The sequence below is a fragment of the Panthera uncia genome, chromosome B4, assembly GCF_023721935.1.
Source record: "Panthera uncia isolate 11264 chromosome B4, Puncia_PCG_1.0, whole genome shotgun sequence".
Lineage (NCBI taxonomy): Eukaryota > Metazoa > Chordata > Mammalia > Carnivora > Felidae > Panthera > Panthera uncia.
In genome coordinates, this window is record NC_064809.1 from 33,798,628 (window position 1) to 33,821,509 (window position 22,882).

Here is a 22,882-nt window from a genome sequence, read left to right on the forward strand (position 1 = left end):
ACACACACACACACACACACACACACACACACACACACACACACACAGATGTTCTCCATTAAAAAACCCAAGGGAAAAACATGAGGCCAGGGAAACAGACCTGCATGGCCAATCTACAGAGAATCCCATGGGGGAGGGGACAGTGCAGGCTACAGCAGTCTGGACACTCAGAGCTCTGCCTCATTCCCAGTTGGTCTAGAATCCAGCCTTGGGGAGAAAAGGTCCAATGGCACTTCTTCCAAAGGCACCCCTTGCACAACAGTTTACTGACATAGGCCTTTCACCTCTAGTTAGGTTAAAGGGTGAAGGTTGACTTCCAAGAGTCCAACTGTGGGTTATTTTCTCCATTCTGTTAATACCACTCCCAGAGAGTGTAGATTATGACAAAACTGAACCCTATAGGGGCTACTTGTTTATATAATTAAGATACTTTCCTTCCCCAATGACAGGAATTGGTTTAGAGACATAAGACAATAACGTTTAACATGAGAAGCACTTTGGATGTTTCCAAATGTCAAAAAAGAAAGTTCCACAGAGTTTTGAGACTAATCCTCATGGACAATTTGTGACTTCCTTCCTTTTCCCTAAATCTTGCCCTGCCGGCTTTCTTTTCATGCTCCAATTTGAAGTAAGCAGCTCACTGATTATAACTGTTGTGTAAGTTATGTACACATAGGGTTTAATAAGCGTTAATGTCAAATCATAGTTCCAAAAATAGAACTGGATTAACACTGCCTACTGTATCAAATTTTGAAACACAGTTCACTTGTGGAAGACACTTTGTTTTGATTCCAAGGAGATAAATCTGGGAACACTCTAGGGGCACTAAGCTAACAGCTAAGTTCCTATTACAAAGTAAATTAAACCCGATCATTAGCTGAAACAAAGAATTTTACCCTTTGCTTGGTGAAGAATTCAGGTCACAGAAGTGGTTGCAGTTAGGAATCCAGAAGTCAGCAATTAGTTTTTTCATGCATCGTAAGGATGTGATACTAATACCAACTGGGAGTAGATGTAGACCATGTCAGTGTCACAGTTGCCACGACAACAAAGGAAGCCAGGCCAGAGCAGTGAGTGGCCCACCCACCCTGTCCCACCAGTGCAAAAGGAGACACTGCAAAACATCTAACCAGCATCATGTCAAATCTGGGGTTTACTAATGATTTTCACTTAAAGTTGGTGGTGTTTCTTTTTTTTTTTTTTGCTTCAAAAATCATATGGAAATCAGGGGCGCCTGGGTGGTTTAGTTGGTTAAGTTTCTGACTTCGGGTGAGGTCATGATCTCATGGTTTGTGAGTTTGAGCCCTGTGTCGGGCTGACAGCTCAGAACCTGAAGCCTGCTTTGGATTCTGTGTCTGTCTCTCTCAAAAATAAACATTAAAAAAAAATTATATGGAAATTCAACTAAACTAGAAAATGTGACTGATATAATATTTTTTAGGAAAAATATTTTTAAAGGTTTATTTATTTTTGAGAGCCAGAAAGACAAAGCGTGAGCAGGGGGGAGGGGCAGAGAGAGAGGGAGACACAGAATCCAAAGCAGGCTCCAGGCTCCGAGCCGTCAGCACAGAGCCCGACGAGGGGCTTGAACTCAAACTGAGAGATCATGACTGAGCCAAAGTCGGACGCTCAACCGACTGAACCACCCAGGCGCCCCTAGGAAAAATACTTTTTATGGAAGGTACAGTTTTAATTATTTTTTCTTTAATGTTTATTTATTTTTGAGACAGACAGAGCATGAACGGGGGAGGGCCAGAGAGAGGGAGACACAGAATCTGAAACAGGGTCCAGGCTCTGAGCTGTCAGCACAGAGCCCGATGCGGGGCTCAAACTCATGGACCGTGAGATCATGACCTGAGCCAAAGTCGGCCGCTTAACCGACTGAGCCACCCAGGCGCCCCTGGAAAGTACAGTTTTAAAGCAGTTGACAGGATAGATAGAAGTCTCAAATATATGTTAGTCAATAATAATAGATCAACAGGGATAACTTAATACCACATAATCGGGAGGTCAAGAGAGATCTGTCACTGTCCTGGAAAGTGATAAAACTGGGTGAACAACAGAGTTGGAAACTGGTACTATTTGTGGTAGAATTTTTACTGAATGAGATTACTCACAAGGCCAAGTAAGGATAAAACAGTCCAGAAATTGTGGGGTTTTGTGATTACAGCTACTTCAAGATGGCTTCATTGTTCTTTTTTTTTCAAGCAATCTATAACCAACGTAGGGCTCAAACTCACGACCCTGAGAATGAGTCACATGTTCCATGACTGGGCCAGTCAGTTGTCCCAAGGTGGCCACTTTTTATCTATTCTCCCTCTTCCCCGTAACAAAAACCCTCCTAGGAACTGGAAATAAAACCTAAATGAACTGGGCAGGTAAAACAGGTAGAAGAGCCCCTGCTTACCTAGCCTTGCAGCTCCCACTTCTAACCACCTGTAATTCACACACAGCTGCCTGCCAGACCCCAGGCTGCCCTAGATCTTGGAAGGAGAGCAAAAGTAGTGTATACAAGTGTGTCAAAGGTACGTGTACCAAGGGCTGGGGGTCTGTGGGTGGTATTGGGAGTGGGCGCAACAAGGTGGGTGTTGATGGGGCTGGCTGGGGGGTACTGTATCCCAGACATCATGTGGAACTGCCAGTTTTCGTGCCGTTCTGAGGCTCTCCACAGAGCATGCACCGCCATCACCTGCCCAGGGCGCACTCTGCTGTCTGCCCCAACACCGCCTGCCCGTCTTGATGAAGCCAGGGGAGATGGGTGGTGGCGTTGGGGCCTAGTTCAAACCTTCGTCCCGATGATAAAAGTGACACACGGACACACACAACTCACACATATCAGAGCCTTGCTATTTTAAGAATGTACTTTATACAAAATAACCAGTTCATATGGAAATAAAATCTACAGATCTCTGAGGATCAAAAAGCTTTTTAAAAAGTTCTTTTAAAAAATTATCCAACACACAATATCGAACTAACTATTGAGGTAAGTGTCGCTCTCAGTGAAACAGGGAATCAGCAGACCACGACAAAATATACACAATATAAAAATAAATAGCATTCCCCTTTCCAGTACTGGCCAGGAAAGTTCTCACGGCTTTTGCAGCAGGAACAAAGAATCCCTGACACTGTGCCGCAGGCTGGTGGAGACTGGCCTGGGCTCCCAGGAGCTGTGTGCAAGGCAGGAGAGTGAGGTACCCAGGTCCCAGCTAGGGGAAAGGGGTCACACGGAGGACACTGAACGGGGTTCAGCACTTCAATAACTTATTATCCACGCCCCTGTTCCCAGCCCCATCCCACCCTTTTCAAAAACACATGCAGGACAATCAGCTGCTTCTCAGGTATTTCTACATAAAGGTTCAGTCAGTCCCCTGGTACACAGTGAGAGACCAAGACTAGCTGGGGAGACAGCCTCACTAATGTCTGTTTAGCAAAGGCCTTTTACAAAGCAGAGACAGATGAACATGCAACCTGGAGCTGAGGCTTGCGTCACAGCTTCATATGAGAGATGGGATGCAGAAATGTCCACTCAAGTTCCGTTTTCCCAATGGGAAAGCAGGGCAAGGCTGGGTGTCCTAAGGCTCCATGTTAGAGTCCAACCCACTAGAAAAGAAAAAGGGGTTTCTTCTCATGCAGCAAGCCTCAATCACATTCTTAGTTCCTAGACAGTGATGTGAGCCCCGGAATAAAAGCCTCTGCATGCTCAGCCAAGATTCCCAGTATCCTCACTGGAGTGTTGAACAGAGAGCTATCCACAGGGACCCTGCATCCCAGAACCCCCGACAGTGGCACAATCCTGACTCACGCACACGGAGCTGACTTCCTCAGTGGAGGCCCTTGCAGAATCTGGCAGGGGGCGAATGCACTGACACTCGGTCACAACACAGGGGGTAGCAATAATGCTAGAAAACTCTAAGCCTTTCAGTTCTTTGAAAACAGTTTCTTTGAAAGCATGACAGGATTCTGACACTATGTGACTGTCCTTGCCTTGGGACTGCTGGGTTAAGACTTCCTGTGAAATTCAGATTAGGTCTTAAGAGCAGTATATTATTTATAGATTTGAACTTCTGTTAAAAAGAAAAAAGGGAAAAATTTCAACCTAGTGGTATGGATTGAAAGCTTGTTTCTGACATCTGTGGTGACTGCAACACTGGGATTTTGCGTGTTTTGGACAGCGCTTTGTTTTGGAGTATGTGTTTTGGACATACTCTTGGACTCCATGGGAATTAGCAGGAAAAATTTCACAGTAGACAAACGCCACGGGATAACACCACCACATGCTTAGTCAAGAGAAGCATTTCCAAGGTCTGAGGGCTAAGCTACGGCACAATGACATTTCAAGCTGAGGTGTGAGTGAACTAAGGCACATACATACTACGGGTCTTGAGGTTTTCAATAAATGTAAAAATGAAGATGAGCATGAAAGAGTATTGCCTTTGGAGTGCAGTTTGACTTGGGCTCACTGAGAAAAAAGAATCCTTAATAACAAGCTCATGTGCACTGCCAGAAGAACTAAACCAACGTGATTAAGGAGAGGTGGAGTGGCTTTAATTTTATTTTTAGAAAGTGGGATGGAAAGTTCTATGAACAAGGATCTGTGTATTTTGCCCTCATTTACTCTTCACATGCATCTACCATAATTTTAGCCAACAACTACTTTTTAAATGAACAGACTCTGATGGAAAACAAAAACAAACCCAAACAGAAACCTTCCAAAAGGCTTTACTTTTCTTTCTGGATCATTTATTTCTCTTGGGTCTTAGGGAAACAGATTCTAACTTATTAACAAGTCTAATAAAGGCTAGCCATGACTATCAAATCAAACAGGTGTGAGAGTATTCTCATTACCCGTGGACCCCAGCTATCCCCTTCTGCAGACTACTGAGAGCTGAGAGCCAGCACACTGACCCACCGTGTGAAAGTCCTTCTAGCCTGAGAGAGGTCATTTTTAGGACCTCCTCACACACTACTTTCTAGTTACAGCATATCACATGACCATCATCCCCATTATGGAGAAGATGGCAAATGCATTTGCATCTGCTTAAGACACTTGGGAAGAGAAGTGCCAAAGGAGAAAGACGAGGAAAGAGGTCCTGCGGATCAGTGGTTCACAGCAGCTCAACGGTCACATGTGTTCCTGCAATCTTTCAGCTCCTGACTGCTTTTAGTAGATCTGCACTTCAAAGACCAGTAAAAGCTCAGGATATACCAGACAAGGGCTGAAGTGCTGGGACCTGTAATGCATGACCCAATTCCCACATGGGATGCAACAAGGCTGACAAGTTTGCTGTTGCCCTTGTTCCCAGTGTTATGATATGAAACAGTAGTTCAATCCTTGATACTCTTCTTCCTTAATATCTTCTCACCTCTCTACATACTGAGAAGGGAGGTTAAGGATATAAGAATTTACGGATTTCTTCCTATATTGTTCACAGCTTCTAGCAACAGGGAACAGGGGGTGAGGGGCTGGGGGAGTGTGGAGAAAAGGTTAACTTGAGTGGGTGGAAGGAAAGGGAACAAATCAACCCAACTATTGCTTATGGTCCGCTCCTACCCACGCCCCAGGGTCATTCAGCACAAAGCAATGCCTCCAACTTTGGTGCCAGGGGAACAGACCCAGTGCTCACCGTGCTCCCAGTTATACAGCAGCCAGAGGCCTCTCACCCAAACCAGCTTTCATGCAAAAAGAGAAAGGCTGTCACCAGCACAAGGCTCTGGGCCTAGACCAGCTCTAAACAGACCCAAACCAGCTGTCAAGACCAGTTGGTCTTTCTCTCCTCCCTGCTTCTACACAAACACAAAAACAGAAGAGGTAATGCTTCGGCCATGCTAGCTTACGCTAGCTTAGGGGCTAACATGGAATCTGTTCTCCCTACAGGGATAAGGCTGACCTCTTCACTCCTCCAAACCAGATTATGTCAGTGATGGCTCTCTAACAAGAATTAGGATCAAATGAGAACACAGGCTCAAAACTCATTCCACATAAAAGCACATCAAATTTAAAACTGAAGTCTATTAGAGAAAAACTTGTATTTTTGTGCATTGTATCTTAAAGGCTCCCTGTGTTCCCTATGCAACTCTTAATCCTACCTGAGCTGTGAGCCACAACGCCAGGTCAAAAGCATTCCCTTATTTTTATGAGTCTCCATTACACTGGAGCTGGTATGTTGGGCCTCCATCGGTATAACATGGATTATTTCCAGTTTGTTTCTCTTCCTGATAGCACACGCTTAGCAAACTTTAAACATGTTGGCTCCACGTTTCATCAATGATGCTGGAATTGGAGGGAAAGATTCTACTGGCCCCTCACAAGGCTGAATTTGTAAGAAACTAGGGCAGATTAATAATATATGGAAGCTTTTCTACTATCCCAAAGGCATGCTTAAAAATATGCTATTCTTTACAAAAACCTGTAATTTCAGGGCATTTTTCCTTAGTCTTATTTTTTTCTTTGTGGGATATTCAAAAGTTTAAAACATAGGAGTCCTAACTTTGGTGGCATCTCAGCTAAAATCAAATATAGAATGCTAACCAGGGATAATCCAGTGTAATTCACTTCTAAAACTGTAACAAAGTAATTTAATACTGTAAAATTGTTTCCTATCACAGGTATGACAAATGATTTCCAAGAACTTGTTCCTGAAAGCTATTTTAAATCACCATGACTTATCTTACTATGATTCACTTAAAATGAATAAAACCTATATATACCGAGATATTCCTAAATTCAACCTGTAAATCTATAGAATACATTTTTCCTATTCAAAACTGTGCAATTTCTTTATTGTACTAACATATACAAACCTGAGTAGTCACTTCCACAAAATGTGATTCGTGTCAGAAAGCTTTGTGTGATGCCTACCAGATCACAGTCCCAGCAGGTCTGTGACGAGGATGATTCATTTTATATTTTAATAAGCAAAACACTCTAGTGATCCCAATTCCTGATATTGGTTTACAACTATCTGGTAGGGCTGGTGGCAAATCAGGAAGGTGCGGCACTGCTCTCTGAAATCCAGGATGTAGGCCACTGGATGAGAGGGAAGCCAGTCTTGTGGGCAGACGCTCCTGGTAGAACATGTGAGAGCACTCTGCCTTCCAATGGAGAAAGCCCACAACCAGGGTGTAGTGCAATGGTACCCTCTACGGCTGATCGGAAAGAAGGCCTTTAGCTAACAAAGGACTGCTAGCCACTGAGGAAATAGTGACATTTTACAAGAGTAAATTTACCCTACCCTCTTCTCCAGCTCCCGAAAGTATTCAGTGTGATATGATTGTAAACAAATGAGGATCACTCTAGTGCTGCGTGCCCACCATAGTTAGGACTTCCATTTCTTCCACACCCCCACCCACCCTTCCCACTTTATGTACAATACATTCACCACCAACAACAAAAATTATTTTTAAAAGGCAACATGAAAATTCTGTAAACTGGACCCAGCTCCAAACACATTAATACTACGAGTAGTCCCTTCCCCAAATATATACCTGAGTTTAGCTGCTCATGAAAGTTTACAAGCACCACTCCATTCATAAGTATGACCCCTCCCCCAAGTTTAGGATGATCTTCCCTGAAAAAAGAGTCTCAGGACTTAGAAAAGCTGTCACTAATTTCAGTTCATCTGTTTTTAACTATCAGCCATGCAAAAGATCCCTGCCCAAGGACCGCTGCAAGCTGGTGTTAGTCTAGGACTCTGGGAATGGCTCCAGCTCTTGGATGGCACGAGTGATGCACTGTGAAGGGGTGTGGCGGGGGGACAGGAACAGAGATGAGCAGGGACCATTCCCCTAAATTCTCCATGTTCCAGTCTTCATGTGCAGCTTTCTGTTTCCTTGGGGTTTATTTCCTCCTTGGACTAGCTCTGAGAGAAGCAAATAAAGACAATTTAAACAAAATTGACAGCTGTATTGTTTAAAAAAATTAAGTAAGCTGAAGAGCTGTACACATTCCTCTCCACCTGAAAAATGGCTTGGTTTTGGTTTCAGCCATCACAGTTTACTTCTGGAGGGTGGGATCTAAAATTTTGGACCTCCTGATCCAGACCCCAACCTCGTCACTCAGGAGCTGTGGGATTTCTTGCACATTAGGGAATGGAACTGATGTCGGTGAAGATAATTAATTCATGGCAGTCAAGAAAGAGATTAAATGAGATGCTGCATGCAGAAACCCTTAGCACGGTGCCTGGCAGAAAAGCAGCACTTGAAGGTAGCTACAGTTCTTTTAAAACTGGACTAACCAGTCTCTCTCAGATGAAATTGGTAGAATAAAAAAATACAAAGCTATCTTATCAAAATAAATGCTAGTGGCCAGTTAAGAAACATGAGGCTTAAACAGCCCCAAATAGCTGGTTACCACAAGGACAGAAAAAAGGAACATACAGAGACAGCACAGGAGCTACTTCCGAGGTCATCTTCTCCTGGCTTTTTCCACCACTGAATCTACTTGGAGCACAGGGCCCGAGGGGCCCTTTTTACTTGGCTGCCAGTAGGACATGAAGCACTTCCCAGAACACCTTAAAAGATTTTTTCAGAATCACAACAAACTCACAATAAACTATTCCCTGCCACCTCGAAGAATAACAAAAATTCTAATTGCTGGTAATTTTTACCTGATCAAGAGGAAGTGTTGGGGGTTTATGTGGTGGCAGCTCTTCCTGTGACGTTGCTGGTGCTGGGGTCTTTGGGAACGAGGACTGTGACTGGACCGGATGCATTTGCATTCTGTAGCCACAAGAAAGCATAGTTAAGAATTAATGAAGACATATTAATTAAAAATGAAAAGAGACACTTTAATCACAAAAATCTGGCAGATACTGCCTTAATTATCTAGGTAATCAAACTTGAAATCAATACTGGGACAAAGTGCCATCGTGTGCCTCCAGATGAGATGCAATAAGAAGTATATGACACCGGGGCACCTGGGTGGCTCAGTCCGTTAAGCATCCCACCCTTGATCTCAGCTCAGATCTTGACCTCAGGGTTGAGTTCAAGCATGATGTTGGGCTCCATGCTGGGCGTGGAGCCAACTTAAAAAAGAAAGAAAGTACATGACACCACCTATGTAGTGTTCTTGACAAATGTTTAATTGGACTCCAAATATGAGGAAACAATGAGAAGAATCCAGAGATTGGGACAGTTTACATGAGAACTAGCCTGGAGTCTTTGAAAAACAAAAAAACCCAAAACAATGATAGCATAAATGTCTCAAACTAAGAGATTAAACAGACATAGCAACCAAACATATACATTAACCTTAAATGGATCCTGGATGGGAAAAAAAAAATAAAACAAAGAAATGTAGCTTCAATGTTTCATTTTTTGAGAATGACAGAGCGTGAGCAGGGGAGGGACAGAGAGAGAGAGAGAGAGAGAGAGAGAGAGAGAGAGAGAGAATGAATATGAATCTGAAGCAGGCAGCAGGCTCCGAGCATCAGCACAGTGCCTGTTGTGGGGTTCGAACTCATGAACCTTGAGATCATGACCTGAGCTGAAGTAAGACACTTAACTAACTGAACAACTCAGGTGCCCCAAGAAATGTAGTTTTAAAAGATATTTTGAGGGGTGCCTAGGTGGCTCAGTCAGTTGAGCATCCAACTGCAGCTCAGGTCATGATCTCACGGTCTGTGGGTTTGAGCCCCGCACTGGGCTCTGACAGCTCAGAGCCTGGAGCCTGTTTCAGATTCTGTGTCTCCTCCTCTCTCTGCCCCTCCCCTGCTCATGCTCTGTCTCTCTCTCAATAATAAATAAACATTAAAAAAATTTTTTAAAAGATATTTTGAGGACAACTGGAGAAATTAAGTGAGAACTCTGTATTAAATACTATTAGTGTTATTTTCCTTAGGTGTGAAAATAGTTTGAGATTGTGCTCCAGGAAAATGTCGTTATTCTTAGCAGATGCATGCTGACATATTTAGGAAGAAAGGGTCAGGATGTCTGCAATTTACTTCCCAATGGTTTAAAAGAAAAGACAAAGAAAAGAAACAATGTACTTAGTGAGGCATAAAACAAATATGGCACAACGTTAAATGGGGGAGAGGTTTTGGAGGTAAGGTCTTCTTAGGTTGGCACTGAAGAAAGGCACATTAGTTTTTAAGTTGGATGGTATTGGTTTTAAGATTAAGCTTCATAACTTCATTTTTTTTTTTAAGTTTAAGTATTTGAGAGAGAGCGAGAAAATAAGTGGGGTAGGGGCAGAGAGAGAGAGAGAAAGAATCCCAAGCAGGCTCCACCCTTCCACCCTCAGTGAGGAGCCTGACTCTGGGCTCAATCGCATGAACTGTGAAATCATGACTGACTGAAATCGAGTTGGATATTTAACCAACTGGGCCACCCAGATGCCCCTAGGCTTTATAACTTTAATATAAACAACTTCATTTAACCACCTTTTATATATTATTAATTTGAAAATTTCATGGATCACAGGTCACCTCATCACTATTTGCAAGAACTCTAATGGGGATAGTATTTGACTTGTTTTAAGAAGAAATGACAGATAAGGGATAAAACCTGAGCATTACATGTGATCCCATAACCTCAGGATTTGAGAAAGACCCATTTTACCCTAGTCAGAGTATCTGAACTTAGCAGCATATTGACGCCTGTCTATAGCTCTCAACCGGAGCTATCAAGTTTCTAGGGTCAAAATCTGTCATTTAAATGTGAATTCAGGGGCGCCTGGGTGGCGTAGTCGGTTAAGCGTCCAACTTCAGCCAGGTCACGATCTCGCGGTCCGTGAGTTCGAGCCCCGCATCAGGCTCTGGGCTGATGGCTCGGAGCCTGGAGCCTGTTTCCGATTCTGTGTCTCCCTCTCTCTCTGCCCCTCCCCTGTTCATGCTCTGTCTCTCTCTGTCCCAAAAATAAAAATAAAATAAAATAAATAAATAAATAAATAAATAAATAAATAAATGTGAATTCACTTTCATGAGGGAAAAAAAGTGCCAAAGATAAAATCAGACTCTAAGGCTGATACACTTCCATTAAGTCTCCAATTATCAATGAGTCACATGTTTTTCTTGGACCTAGACTGCTAACATTTATCGTTATTCCTAAGATCATTTTGCTCTTCAAAACTATTTCTTTTTTCAGAAAAACAAAAAAACCCCAAAAAACAAAAAAACAACCCCAAAACCACCTAATGTAACCTTACCCTGATGATCTGTACATTTCTTGGAAAGGTCCCCTTATTCCACTTCCAGTGCCAATCTGTTCCATCATTACAGCTTGAAAGTGACCCAGGCCATCTTCCTGGCAGCGATAGATGGGGCCCTCCTGAGAGAGGCCGTTGGGCTGGGCAGCCACTGGATGGTGAGGTGGGTGAGCAGCCACAGGGGAGGAGTAAGCTCTGGGCTGGAAATGACTGGCTGGCCGCTGAGGTGTATAAGGAGGCCCTGTCTGTAGCATCACACCATGGGGTTGGAAAGTAGATGAACCAAATCCCATCCCTGAACTCAGAGGTGGAGGAGTTCCATAAAGATATTCGTTGGCTGACAATGAGCTCTGTCGCTTGGTAGCTGCATTATGGTTGTCCAGGTCTAAAAATTCTTTGGGGCTCTCTGGTCTCTCCATAGATTCATCCAGCTTTTCTTCCTCTGGAACAGGATTCTGCCCATCAGCTGAGACTACTTTAGCAGCCACTGCATCCATTTGGGTTGGGGAAGTTAAGGCAGCATTCAGTGTCTCACAGCCTTGCAGATTAGCCAAGGTGCTCTTATCTGAGAAGAGGGGCCTTGGTGGAGGAGGTGGATTAGGTGGGAGCCCACTTGGGCTTCCCGGGGGATGAAGATGTCTCTGCCAGTCAGAAAAGCCCTGTGGACACGGATAATAAGGAGTTCGCTGATAGTGATGGTAGGAAGGCTGAGGTGGTGACTGGTAGGAATACCTCATTCCTTGGTGGGGGCGATACCGGGGAAAGACTCCAGAATGAGGGTTGCTAGATTGAAAGCCCCTAGGGGGAAAATGCTGAGGATGGGATACTGAGGGTTTACTTCCCATCACAGGGCCCAAACCTTGCAGGCCTGGACTGATGTGGTAATGGGTAGCTGAATTTGGGTATTCCAGGCCGGGCATGTACAAGGGAGAAAACTGGCTTACAGTACCTCCCATCAAACTGGGGTCTGTGTTGGGAGGTGTAGCTGGGTTCTGTCCTGCACATGGCATGGTTTCCTGTAGTGTTTTACCTCTGGGGCAGAGTGGCTTTTCTGAACCACTACCACTAAGGCCCTTCCCCTCTGATCCACAAGGGGATGCTTCAACAACTACTCCATTTTCAGGTAGAGCCCCTCTATCTGCCAGAGTGGAGAGGTCTCGCATACATCCTTGAGTGGCTGGGCTGGTATAGCCGCTCTCTGAGGGCCAGGTATTCTTGCTCTTTGTTGCTTTACAGTTGTCTCCAGAATCTGAGGAGTCGCTTTTGAGCTCTGGGCCCTCTGTTTCCCTTTCTTGTGGTGAGCTCTGCCTGGTACAGTCGGTCTGCAAGGGAGGTGTAGGGTGAGGTAGTTGTTTGAGGTACACGCCCTCTGAACCACCAATGTTTGGTGGTTTCTCCTCAAGCCCAGGCAAGGGATCTGCTGTAAGTGAAACACAGAACAAAATAGTAGTTCAGTAGCTGAAATGATGACACTGATGGAGTTAGTAGTAAAAAGAACATGAAACCTGTCAGATAAGGAGAGATAGGGTTGGGGTAGATGTGTGGCCATTGAAGCTTCAGCTAGAAATTGAGTCCCTGGAAAGGATGATGATATTGAGGTCCTTGCAAACTCCCTCTTATAGACCAAGAGGTAAGACCTAGCACCTCTACAGCTACTCATAAAGTCTGCCAAAGAATGGAGATGTCCTTGTTTCCCTCTTCCTGTGTGGTCACAGATCACTAAGTGAGGGGGAGATAATTCATGGCTCATGGACTCCACAGAGATGCATGTCACATATGGAGATACAATAAGATACAACGAGAAGGACGAGGACATGATGGGTATGTATCAAGAGGGCTGGATCCCTGACTTGTGCCCCTTCAGAACACAAGTTCCACAGCAGCAGGGACTTTCTTTTGTTCCCTACCACTCTTAGTACTTGCACAAAACAGGGACTCAATTGATATTTGCTGAATGAATGAAAATATCTTGTCTGGATGTCTTGAGAACAAGATGTCCTACAGGATAAAACTCGAAAGGCATCTTTAACATATTACAGAAATTTAATAAACCCAAATAAATTAATTTACTAGACTCAAATGCTTAATTATAAATTCAGAACTCTTTACCTTGCTATTGTATCAAACCAAAAATATGGTCTTACTATTATAATCCTTTGAACAGGACAGAGTTGTTGCTCAGGTGGATCAGAATACAATTCTGGTAACAAATTTTATTTTATTTTATTTTATTTTATTTATTTATTTATTTATTTATTTTTACCGCTTATTTATTTATTTATTTTTATAATTTTTTATTTTTTTATATATGAAATTTACTGTCAAATTGGTTTCCATACAACACCCAGTGCTCATCCCAAAAGGTGCCCTCTGGTAACAAATTTTAAAGACAAGATTAAGGATTCTTAACTTTTAAAGACCGACTAAAATCTCGGTCAACTAATGAACTAATAATGCTGTCTTCAAAAATCCAAGGCACGAGCTATACAATGAAAATTAAATCTACACTTATCATTATTTTATCAACATAAAACATGGCAACTAACAAATAGGCTTATCTAGTTTCACCAGAGGGACTCTACTTCTAAAGCTTCTTCCAGACTCCATGTGAAATCAGTATTAGACAGTTCTGTTAGAGCTGGTTTTCACAAAGCAGGCCCTATCTCAAAAGAAACACTTTTATTTATTTTTTTATTTTTGTTAATTCTTAAAATGTTTATTTATTTTTGAGACAGAAAAAGCACAAGCAGGGAGGGGTAGAAAGAGAGGGAGACACAGAATCTGAAGCGGGCTCCAGGCTCCAAGCTGTCAGCACAGAGCTTGATGAGGGACTTAAGCTTACGAACTGTGAGATCATGACCTGAGCTAAAGTCAGATGCTCAAACGGACTGAACCACTGAGATGTTCCTCAAAAGAAACACTTTTAAATAAAAGTCTGACTTGGGGAAGATGGCAGAGTAGGAGGATTAGTATCAATAACCCAAAAAATGACTTAAAGACTGACAGAAAAGACTCTCCACAGCTAAATGTAGAGCAGGGGCCACATCAAAGAGGGTAGGAAGAACAAAGGTATTGGCAGGAATCAAATGGACTCTCGGGACTGTCCACAGGAGGGAAGGATACAGCAGATAGAAAGAGAGGAGAGAAGCAGTTCCCGAAGGCAGGCACCCCAGGCACAAGGAAATTACATGGGGAAGATGAATTCCCGTAACATTTGGCTTTGAAAACCAAAGAGGCCCAACAATCTGGGGCGGGGGGCGGGGGAGGATGACTTAAGACCTGAAACTAAAAATCAGTGGGCTTGGCTCTGGGAGAGATAGGAGGGCAGAGTCCCTGCCCTTAAAAGAGACAACACAACAAACATAAACAGCCCCACTGGGATAAAGCTTAGAAGCAGCAGTTTGAAGACCTGGTGTATATATATGGAAAGGAGATTTATTTACTAATCTTGAGTGCATGCTAGAGGGTAGGGATTTTTGGGACACCTCTCCAAGAACAAAAGAGTTGAAAGGCAACATTGTCCCCGCCCCAGGCTAGACAGATGGGCACCTGTAGGAATCAGAGCACTGCCAATACTTGTTACCTGGGTTGTTAACAAAGAGCCCAGCCCCAGCATTCTCCTGCAGAAACACTCCATCCAAGCCCAGGTGAACTTTTCCTGGGCAGCTGCAGTTCCCTCCTGCATCGGACTGGCTTAGAGCTTCCTGGAACTGTATGGGCCCTACCCCCTTTCCCTATTGACCTGGCCCCTCCAATATGCCCTTGGCCAGAGCCCATCCAAAGTGATGGCACAAGCCTGGCAAGGTGCAGGCAGCCCCAACAAGGCCAAACACTACTGCAAAGAGACTCCTCCTGCCCCAGAGAACGGGGAAGATAACTACACATACCAGTCTGACTATGGCCCTAGCAGTGGGCTGGGGGCAGACAGTTGTTTTGACTGAAGGCCAAGTCCACCACTGAAAGCTTCTCGGAGGACAATACAGGGAAAGTGCCCAGCAGTTTCGTGCTACCGCATCTCTGGCAAATGCCTGGATTGATTCAGCTCAAGCTCAAGGCAGCCCCAGACTGGGCCACTAACAACACAGGGATCAAACCTTACCCAAGACAGACAAAGAGAGCCATTGCACACAACTGGAATGAAGGCAAATGTGGCTCAGCTACAATACCAGGGTGCACACAACACACATAGGAGACACCCTTGAAGTGCTAGGTCGTGGTGAACAGGGGACACTGCACTGAAGGGCACTACAGGACCTCTTCTTCACAAGGCCACTATTTTCAAGAGCAGGAGACATAGCTGACTTTCCTAACACAGAGAAACAGAGTTAGACAAAACAAGGACACAGAGGACTATGTCCCAAAGAAAAGAACCAAGACATAATCACAGCAAGAGAGCTAAATGAAACAGTTAAGTAATATGCTCAATAGAGAATTTAAAGTAATGGTCATAAAGATACTCACTGAAGTTAGAAAGGAGTGGAACTCTTCAGTGAAACTCTCAACAAACAGAAAACAAAACAAATCAGAGATGAAGAACTCAGTAACTGAAATTAAAAATACACTAGAGGGAATAAACAGACTAGATGAAGCAGAAGAAAGAATCAGTGACTGGGAGGACCAAGTAATGGAAAGCAATCAAGCTTCACAGGCAAAAAAAAAAAAAAAAAAAAAAAAGATTTAGGGAACTCAGTGACAACAAGTGTATGGATCTCAGAAGAGAGAGAAAAGGAGGCAGAAAATTTATTTGAAGAAATAATGGCTGAAAACTTCCTGAATCTGGGGAAGGAAGCAGAAATTTAGATCTAGGAAGCATAGCAAATCCTCAACAAAATCAACCCAAGGAGGTTCACATGAAGACACACACAGGAATTAAAATGACAAAAATGTAGTAATGAAGAGCAAGTTAAAAAAAAATTTTTTTTTTAAATTTTTAACGTTTATTTATTATTGAGAGACAGAGAATGAGTATGGGAGGGGCAGGGAGATGGGCAGACACAGAATCTGAAGCAGGCTCCAGGCTCTGAGCTGTCAGCACAGAGCCTGAAGCAGGGCTCGAACTCACAAATCGTGAGATCATGACCTGAACTGAAGTTGGATGCTTAAGCGACTGAGCCATCCAGGTGCCCCCTCCCCAAAATTTTTAGCATTTATTCATTTTTGAGAGACAGAGACAGTGTGAGTGGGGGAGGGGCAGAAAGAAAGGGAGACACAGAATCTGAATCCGGCTCTAGGCTCTGAACTGTCAGCACAGAGCCCCATGTGGGGCTTGAACTCATGGACCGTGAGATCATGACCTGAGCTCAGTCAGATGCTTAACTGACTGAGCCACCCAGGTGCCCCAAGAACAAATTTTAAAAGTAGCAAGAGAAAAGAAAACTGTTACATACAAGGGAAACCCTGTTTCAGCTCATTTTTTAGCAGAAATTTTGCAGGCCAGAGGGAGTGGTATAATGTATTCAAAGTTCTGAAAGAAAAAAAAAAAACAGCAGCCAAGAATACTCTATTCAGCAAGGCTCTCATTCAGAATAGGAGAGTTTCCCAGACAAAAATAAATAAATAAATAAAGAAAGAAAGAAAGAAAGAAAGAAAGAAAGAAAGGGATTCATGACCACTACACCAGCCCTATGAGAAATGTTAAAAGGGACTGAGTGGAAAGGAAAGACCATAAGCAGGAATAAAAAAAGTAGGAAGCACAAAAGCAGTAAAATTAAGTATATCTATAAAAATCAGTCAAGTGATTTACAAATAAAAGGATAGAAAGTATGATACGATATACCTAAAACCTGGGAGTGGGATGGTGGGAGTTAAGAATAGGTTCAAACGTAAGTGACCATCAACTTACATATTATATGCAGAAGATGGCGAATGTATATGAATACACATACAAATATATATATACATATACATACATACATAATGGTAATCACAGATCAAAAACTGGCAACTAATATGCAAAAAATAAAGAGAAAGGAATCCAACTATTATCACTACAGAAAGCCACTAAACCATGACAATAGAGCAAGAGAAGGAACAGTGGAACAGGGATCTACAAAAACATTCATAAAACAAGTAACAAAATAGCAATATGTACATACCTACATATTACCTTGAATGTAAATAGGCTAAACAGTCCAATCAAAAGACAGGGTGATGGAATGGATTAAAAAAACAAAAACAAAAACAAAAACAAAACCCATCGATATGCAGCCTACAAGAGACTCATTTCAGACTGAAAAACACCCACAGATTGAAAGAGAAGGGATGGAGAAGCCTTTATCATGCAAATGAATGCCAGAAGAAAGCCCAGGTAGCAATACTTGTATCAGACAAAACAGACTTTAAACAAAGACTATTAATAACAAGAGACAAAGGACACTACATAATCAGTAAGGGACAGATTCAACAAGAAATAGCAACTGTAAATATTTATGCACTTAACATGGCAGCACCAAAATACACAAAGCAACTAATAACAAACATAAGGAAGTAATCACTAGGAATAACAGGAGACTTTATTATTTTTAACATAAACTTTTTAAAGTTTATTTATTTTGAGAGAGAAGGCATGAGGAGGGGAGGGGCAGAAAGAGGGGAGAGAATCTGAAGCAGGTTCCATGCCGTCAGCGCAGAGCCCCATATGGGTCTCGAACTCATGAACCATGAGATCATGACCCGAGCTGAAATCAAGAGTCGGACGCTTAACCAACTGAGCCACCCAGGCACCCCTATTCTATTTATTTTTAAAAGTTTATTTATTTAGGGGTACCTGGGTGGCTCAGTCAGTTGGGCAGCTGACTTTGGCTCAGGTCATGATCTCATGGCTCTTGAGTTTGAGCCCTGCGTCAGGCTCTGTGCTGACAGCTTGGAGCCTGGATTGGAGCCTGCTTCAGATTCTGTGTCTCCCTGTCTCCCTGTCCCTCCCCCGCTCACACTCTTTCAAAAATAAACATTAAAAAAAATTTATTTTGAGAGAGAGAGGGAGGGAGGGAAGTTAGGAGGGAGGGAAAGAGACAGAGCATGCACATGTGAGAGCAGGGGAAGGGCAGAGCAGGAGAAAGAGGATCCAAAGCAGGCTCTGCACTGTCAGCACAGAGCTGGATGTGGGACTTGGAACTCACGAACTGTGAGATCACGACCTGAGCTGAAACAGAGTCAGACTCTTAACTAAGTCACCCAAGTGCCCCAATAGTAGGAGACTTTAACACCACACTTACATGAACGGAAAGATCGAAACAGAAAATCAGCAAGGAAACAGTTGCTTTCTGAATGACATACTTGACCATATGGATCTACCAGATATATTCTAAAGAATTCCATCCTAAAACGGCAGAATACACATTCTTTTCAAGTGCACATGGAACCTTCTCCAGAACAGATCACATGACAGGCCACAAAACAAGTCTCAACAAATTTGAAAAGACTGAAGTTGTCCCATGCAACTTTTCTGATCATAATGGCATGAAAGTAGAAATCAACCACAAGAAATCTGGAAAGAACACATGAAAGTTAAATAACATATTACTAAAGAATGAATGGGTTAATCAAGAAATCAAAGAGGCAATCAAGAAACACATGGAGACAAACGAAAATACTACAGTCCAAAATCTTTTGGATACAGCAAAAACTATTCCAAAGAGGGATGTTTAGGGGCACACCTGGGTGGCTTAGTCGGTTAAGCATACAACTTTGGCTCAGGTCATGATCTCACAGTTTGTGAGATTGAGCCCAACACCAGGCCTCCACTCTCAGCACAGAGCCCGCTTCAGATCCTTGGTCTCCCTCTCTGGTCCTCTCCTGCTCATTTGCACATTTTCTCAAAAGTAAATAAACATTAAAAAAAAAAAAAAAAAAAAGAGGGATGTTTATAGCAATGTAGGTCTACCTCAAAAAGAAAAATCTCAAATAAACAACTAGCCTCATACCTAAAGGAGCTAGAAAAAGAATAAAGCCCAAACCAGTAGAAAGAAGAAAATAATAAAGATTAAAGGAGAAACAAACAAAATAGAAACTAAAAAAACAATATAGTAGATGAAACCAGGAGCTGGTTCTTTGAAAAGATCAATGAAATTGACAAATCTTTAGCCAGACTCAAAGAGAGAGAGAGAGAGACAGAGAGAGAGAGAGAGAGAGAAATAACAACCAACACCACAGAAATACAAAGGATTATAAGAGATTATGAAAAATTATATGCCAACAAATTGAACAACCAAGAAGAAATGGATAAATTACTAGAAACATAACCTAACAAAACTGAATCAGGAAGAAATGGAAAATTTGAACAGGCCATTTCCAGCAAAGAAATAGAGTCAATAATCAAAAAACTTCCAACAAACAAAAGTCCAGGACCAGACAGCTTTACAGGTGAATTCTACCAAACATTTAAAGATGAGCTAATACCTATTATTCTCAAACTATTCTGGAAGATAGAAGACGAAGGATAGCTGCCAAATTCATTCTATAAGACCAACATTACCCTGATACCAAAACCAGATAAAGATACTACCAAAAACAAAAAAAAAAACAAAAACAAAACAAACAAAAACAAGAGACTTATAGGCCAGTATCTGTGATGAACGAAGACACAAAAATGTTCAACAAACCAAACACAACAATACACTAAAAAAAATCATTCACCATGATCAAGTGGGATTTATTCCTAGGATGCAAGGGCAAATTAATCAACATGATACATCACTTCAACAAGACAAAGGATTAAAAATACACGATCATTCCAATAGATGCAGAAAAAACATTCGACAAAGTACAAAACCCATTCATGATAAAAAACCTTCAACAAAGTAGGGTTAGAGGGAACATACCTCAATATAATAAAGGCCACATATTAAAAACTCATAGCTAACATCACACTCAATGATGAAAAATTGAGAGCTTTTTCCTAAGATAAGGAAGAAGAAAAGAATGTCCACTCTCAACAGTACCTTTATTCAACAGAGTACTGGAAGTTCTAGCCACAGCAATCAGACAACAAAAAGAAATAAAAGGCATCCGAACTGGTATGGAAAATGGAAAACTGGGGCGCCTGGGTGGCTCAGTCGGTTGAGCGGCCGACTTCGGCTTGGGTCATGATCTCACGGTCCGTGAGTTCGAGCCCCACGTTGGGCTCTGTGCTGACAGCTCAGAGCCTGGAGCCTGTTTCAGATTCTGTGTCTCCCTCTCTCTGACCCTCCCCTGTTCATGCTCTGTCTCTCCCTGTCTCAAAAATAAATAAAATGTTAAAAAAAAAAATTAAAAAAAAAAAAAAGGAAAACTTTTACTACTTCTAGATGACATGATACTACATATAGAAAACACTAAAGACTCCACCAAAACCTACTACAACCATAAATGACTTCAATAAAGTCACAAGATATAAAAATCAATATACAGAAATCTGTTCAATTTCTGTACACTAATAGTAGAAAGAGAAAATAAGAAAAAAACTCCCATTTACAATTTCACCAAAAGTAATAAAATACCTAGGAAGAAACTTTAACCAAGGAGGTGAAAGGCCTAAACTCTGAAAACTATAAAACACTGATGAAAGAAACTGAAGATGACACAAATGGAAAGACATTCCATGCCAATGGATTAGAAGAACAGATATTGTTAAAATGTCCATGCCACCCAAAGCAATCTACACATTTAATGCAATCCCTATCAAAACACTAACAGCATTTTTCACAGAACTAGAAAAAATAATCCTAACATTTGTATGGAACCACAAAAGAACCCAAATAGCCAAAGCGATCTTGAAAAAGAAAAACAAAGCTGGAGGTGTCCCAATCCCAGGTATCAAGCTATACTACAAAGTTGTAATAATCAAAACAGAATGGTACTGGCACAAAAAAAGTCATGTAGATCGAGAACAAAACAGAGAGCCCAGAAATAAACCCACAATTATATGGCCAATTAATCTTTGACAAAGGAGGCAAGAATACACAATGGGAAAAAGTCTTGTCAACAAATGGTGTTGGGAAAACTGGACAACCACATGCAAAAGGATGAAAGTGGACCAATTTTCTCACACCTTACACAAAAAACCAACTCAAAATGGATTAAAGACCTAAATGTGAGACCAAAATCAAAACCCTGGAAGAGAGCACAAACAGTAATTTCTCTGACATTGGCCATAGCAACATTTTAAAAATTAAGTCTCCTGAGGCAAGGGAAATGAAAGCAAAAATTAAGTATTGGGACTACATCAAAATAAAAAGCTTCTGCAGAGCAAAGGAAACAGTCAATAAAACTAAAAGACAACCTACGGAATGGGAGAAGATATTTGCAAATGACATGTCTGATAAAGAGTGAGTAGCCAAATATATTAAGAACTTAGCATCCAAAAAAATAAATAATCCGATTAAAAAATGGGCAGATGAAATGAACAGACAGTTCTCCAAAGAAGACATTCAGATCACTAACAGACACATGAACAGATGCTTAACATCACTTATTACCATGGAAATATAAATCAAAACAGAATGAGATATCACCTCATGTCTGTCAGAATGGCTAAAATAAGAAAAACAAGAAACAACAAATGTTGGTGAAGATGTGGAGAAAAAAGAACCCTCTTGCACTGTTGGTGGGAAAGCAAACTGGTACAGCCACTGTGGAAAACAGTATGAGTTTCCTCAAAAAATTAAAAATAGGATTACCACATGATCCATTAATTCCACTACTGGGTATTTACCCAAAGAATATGAAACACTAATTTAAAAAGGTGTATGCACACCTGTGTTTATTGCAGCATTATTTATAATAGCCAAGATATGGAAGCAACCCAAGTGACCATCAAGAGATGAATGGATAGGGGTGCCTGGGTGGCTCAGTTGGTTAAGCGACCGACTTCGATTCAGGTCATGATCTCACAGCTTGTGAGTTCGAGCCCCACGTCAGGCTCTGTGCTGATGGCTCAGAGCCCAGATTCTGTGCTTCCCTCTCTCTCTGCCTTAACCCCCTCGCATTCTGTCTCTGTCTCTCTTCAAAAATAAACATTAAAAAAAAAAAAAGAGAGATGAATGGATAAAGAAGTGGTACATATGTACAATGGAGTATTACTCAGCCATCAAAAACAACAAAACATTGCCATATGCAATAACATGAAGGAATCTACAGGGTATTAATGCCAAGTGAAATATAAAAAACAAAACAAAGAAAAGAGAAACAAACTGAAAAACAAGAGAGACAAACTGAAAAACTACAGAGAACAAACTAATGGTTACCAGAGGGGAGGTGAGTGTGGGGACAGGTGAAACAGGCAAAGGAGACAAAGAGTACACTTATCATGAGCACTGTGTAATGTATAGAGCTGTTGAATCACTATATTGTATACCTGAAACTAATATAACACTATATATTAACTATAGTGGAAGTTAAAAAAAAAAAAAAGTTTCAGTAGATATCCTAGTAACTAAATACATTAATTAAAACAAAAAGTAATTGCGTTCTAGGCCTACCATCAATCTTATGTGGAATTTTCATATTTGATAAAAGTCTAGGTGTCTATTCTCCAGTCATGCATTAAGAAAATTATACTGGGGCGCCTGGGTGGCGCAGTCGGTTAAGCGTCCGACTTCAGCCAGGTCACGATCTCGCGGTCCGTGAGTTCGAGCCCCGCGTCAGGCTCTGGGCTGATGGCTCGGAGCCTGGAGCCTGTTTCCGATTCTGTGTCTCCCTCTCTCTCTGCCCCTCCCCAGTTCATGCTCTGTCTCTCTCTGTCCCAAAAATAAATAAACGTTA

The 22,882-nt window shown here is 42.0% G+C and overlaps 1 protein-coding gene across 3 annotated transcripts in view; it reads right to left on the reverse strand.

Moving 5' to 3' along the window:
* Window positions 1–2,847: 2,847 nt before the first annotated feature.
* Window positions 2,848–22,882, reverse strand: part of LOC125920046 (cat eye syndrome critical region protein 2) — a 182,482-nt gene continuing 162,447 nt past the window's right edge. For all 3 annotated transcript variants that reach the window (XM_049627012.1, XM_049627013.1, XM_049627011.1), the window contains 3 exons: window positions 11,144–12,563; window positions 8,607–8,718; window positions 2,848–7,859 (listed from right to left, as the gene is read on the reverse strand). In XM_049627012.1, the coding sequence (XP_049482969.1) occupies window positions 7,854–7,859; window positions 8,607–8,718; window positions 11,144–12,563 (1,538 nt within the window). In that variant the 3' untranslated portion in view covers window positions 2,848–7,853. The remainder of the gene's footprint in view (window positions 7,860–8,606; window positions 8,719–11,143; window positions 12,564–22,882) is intronic.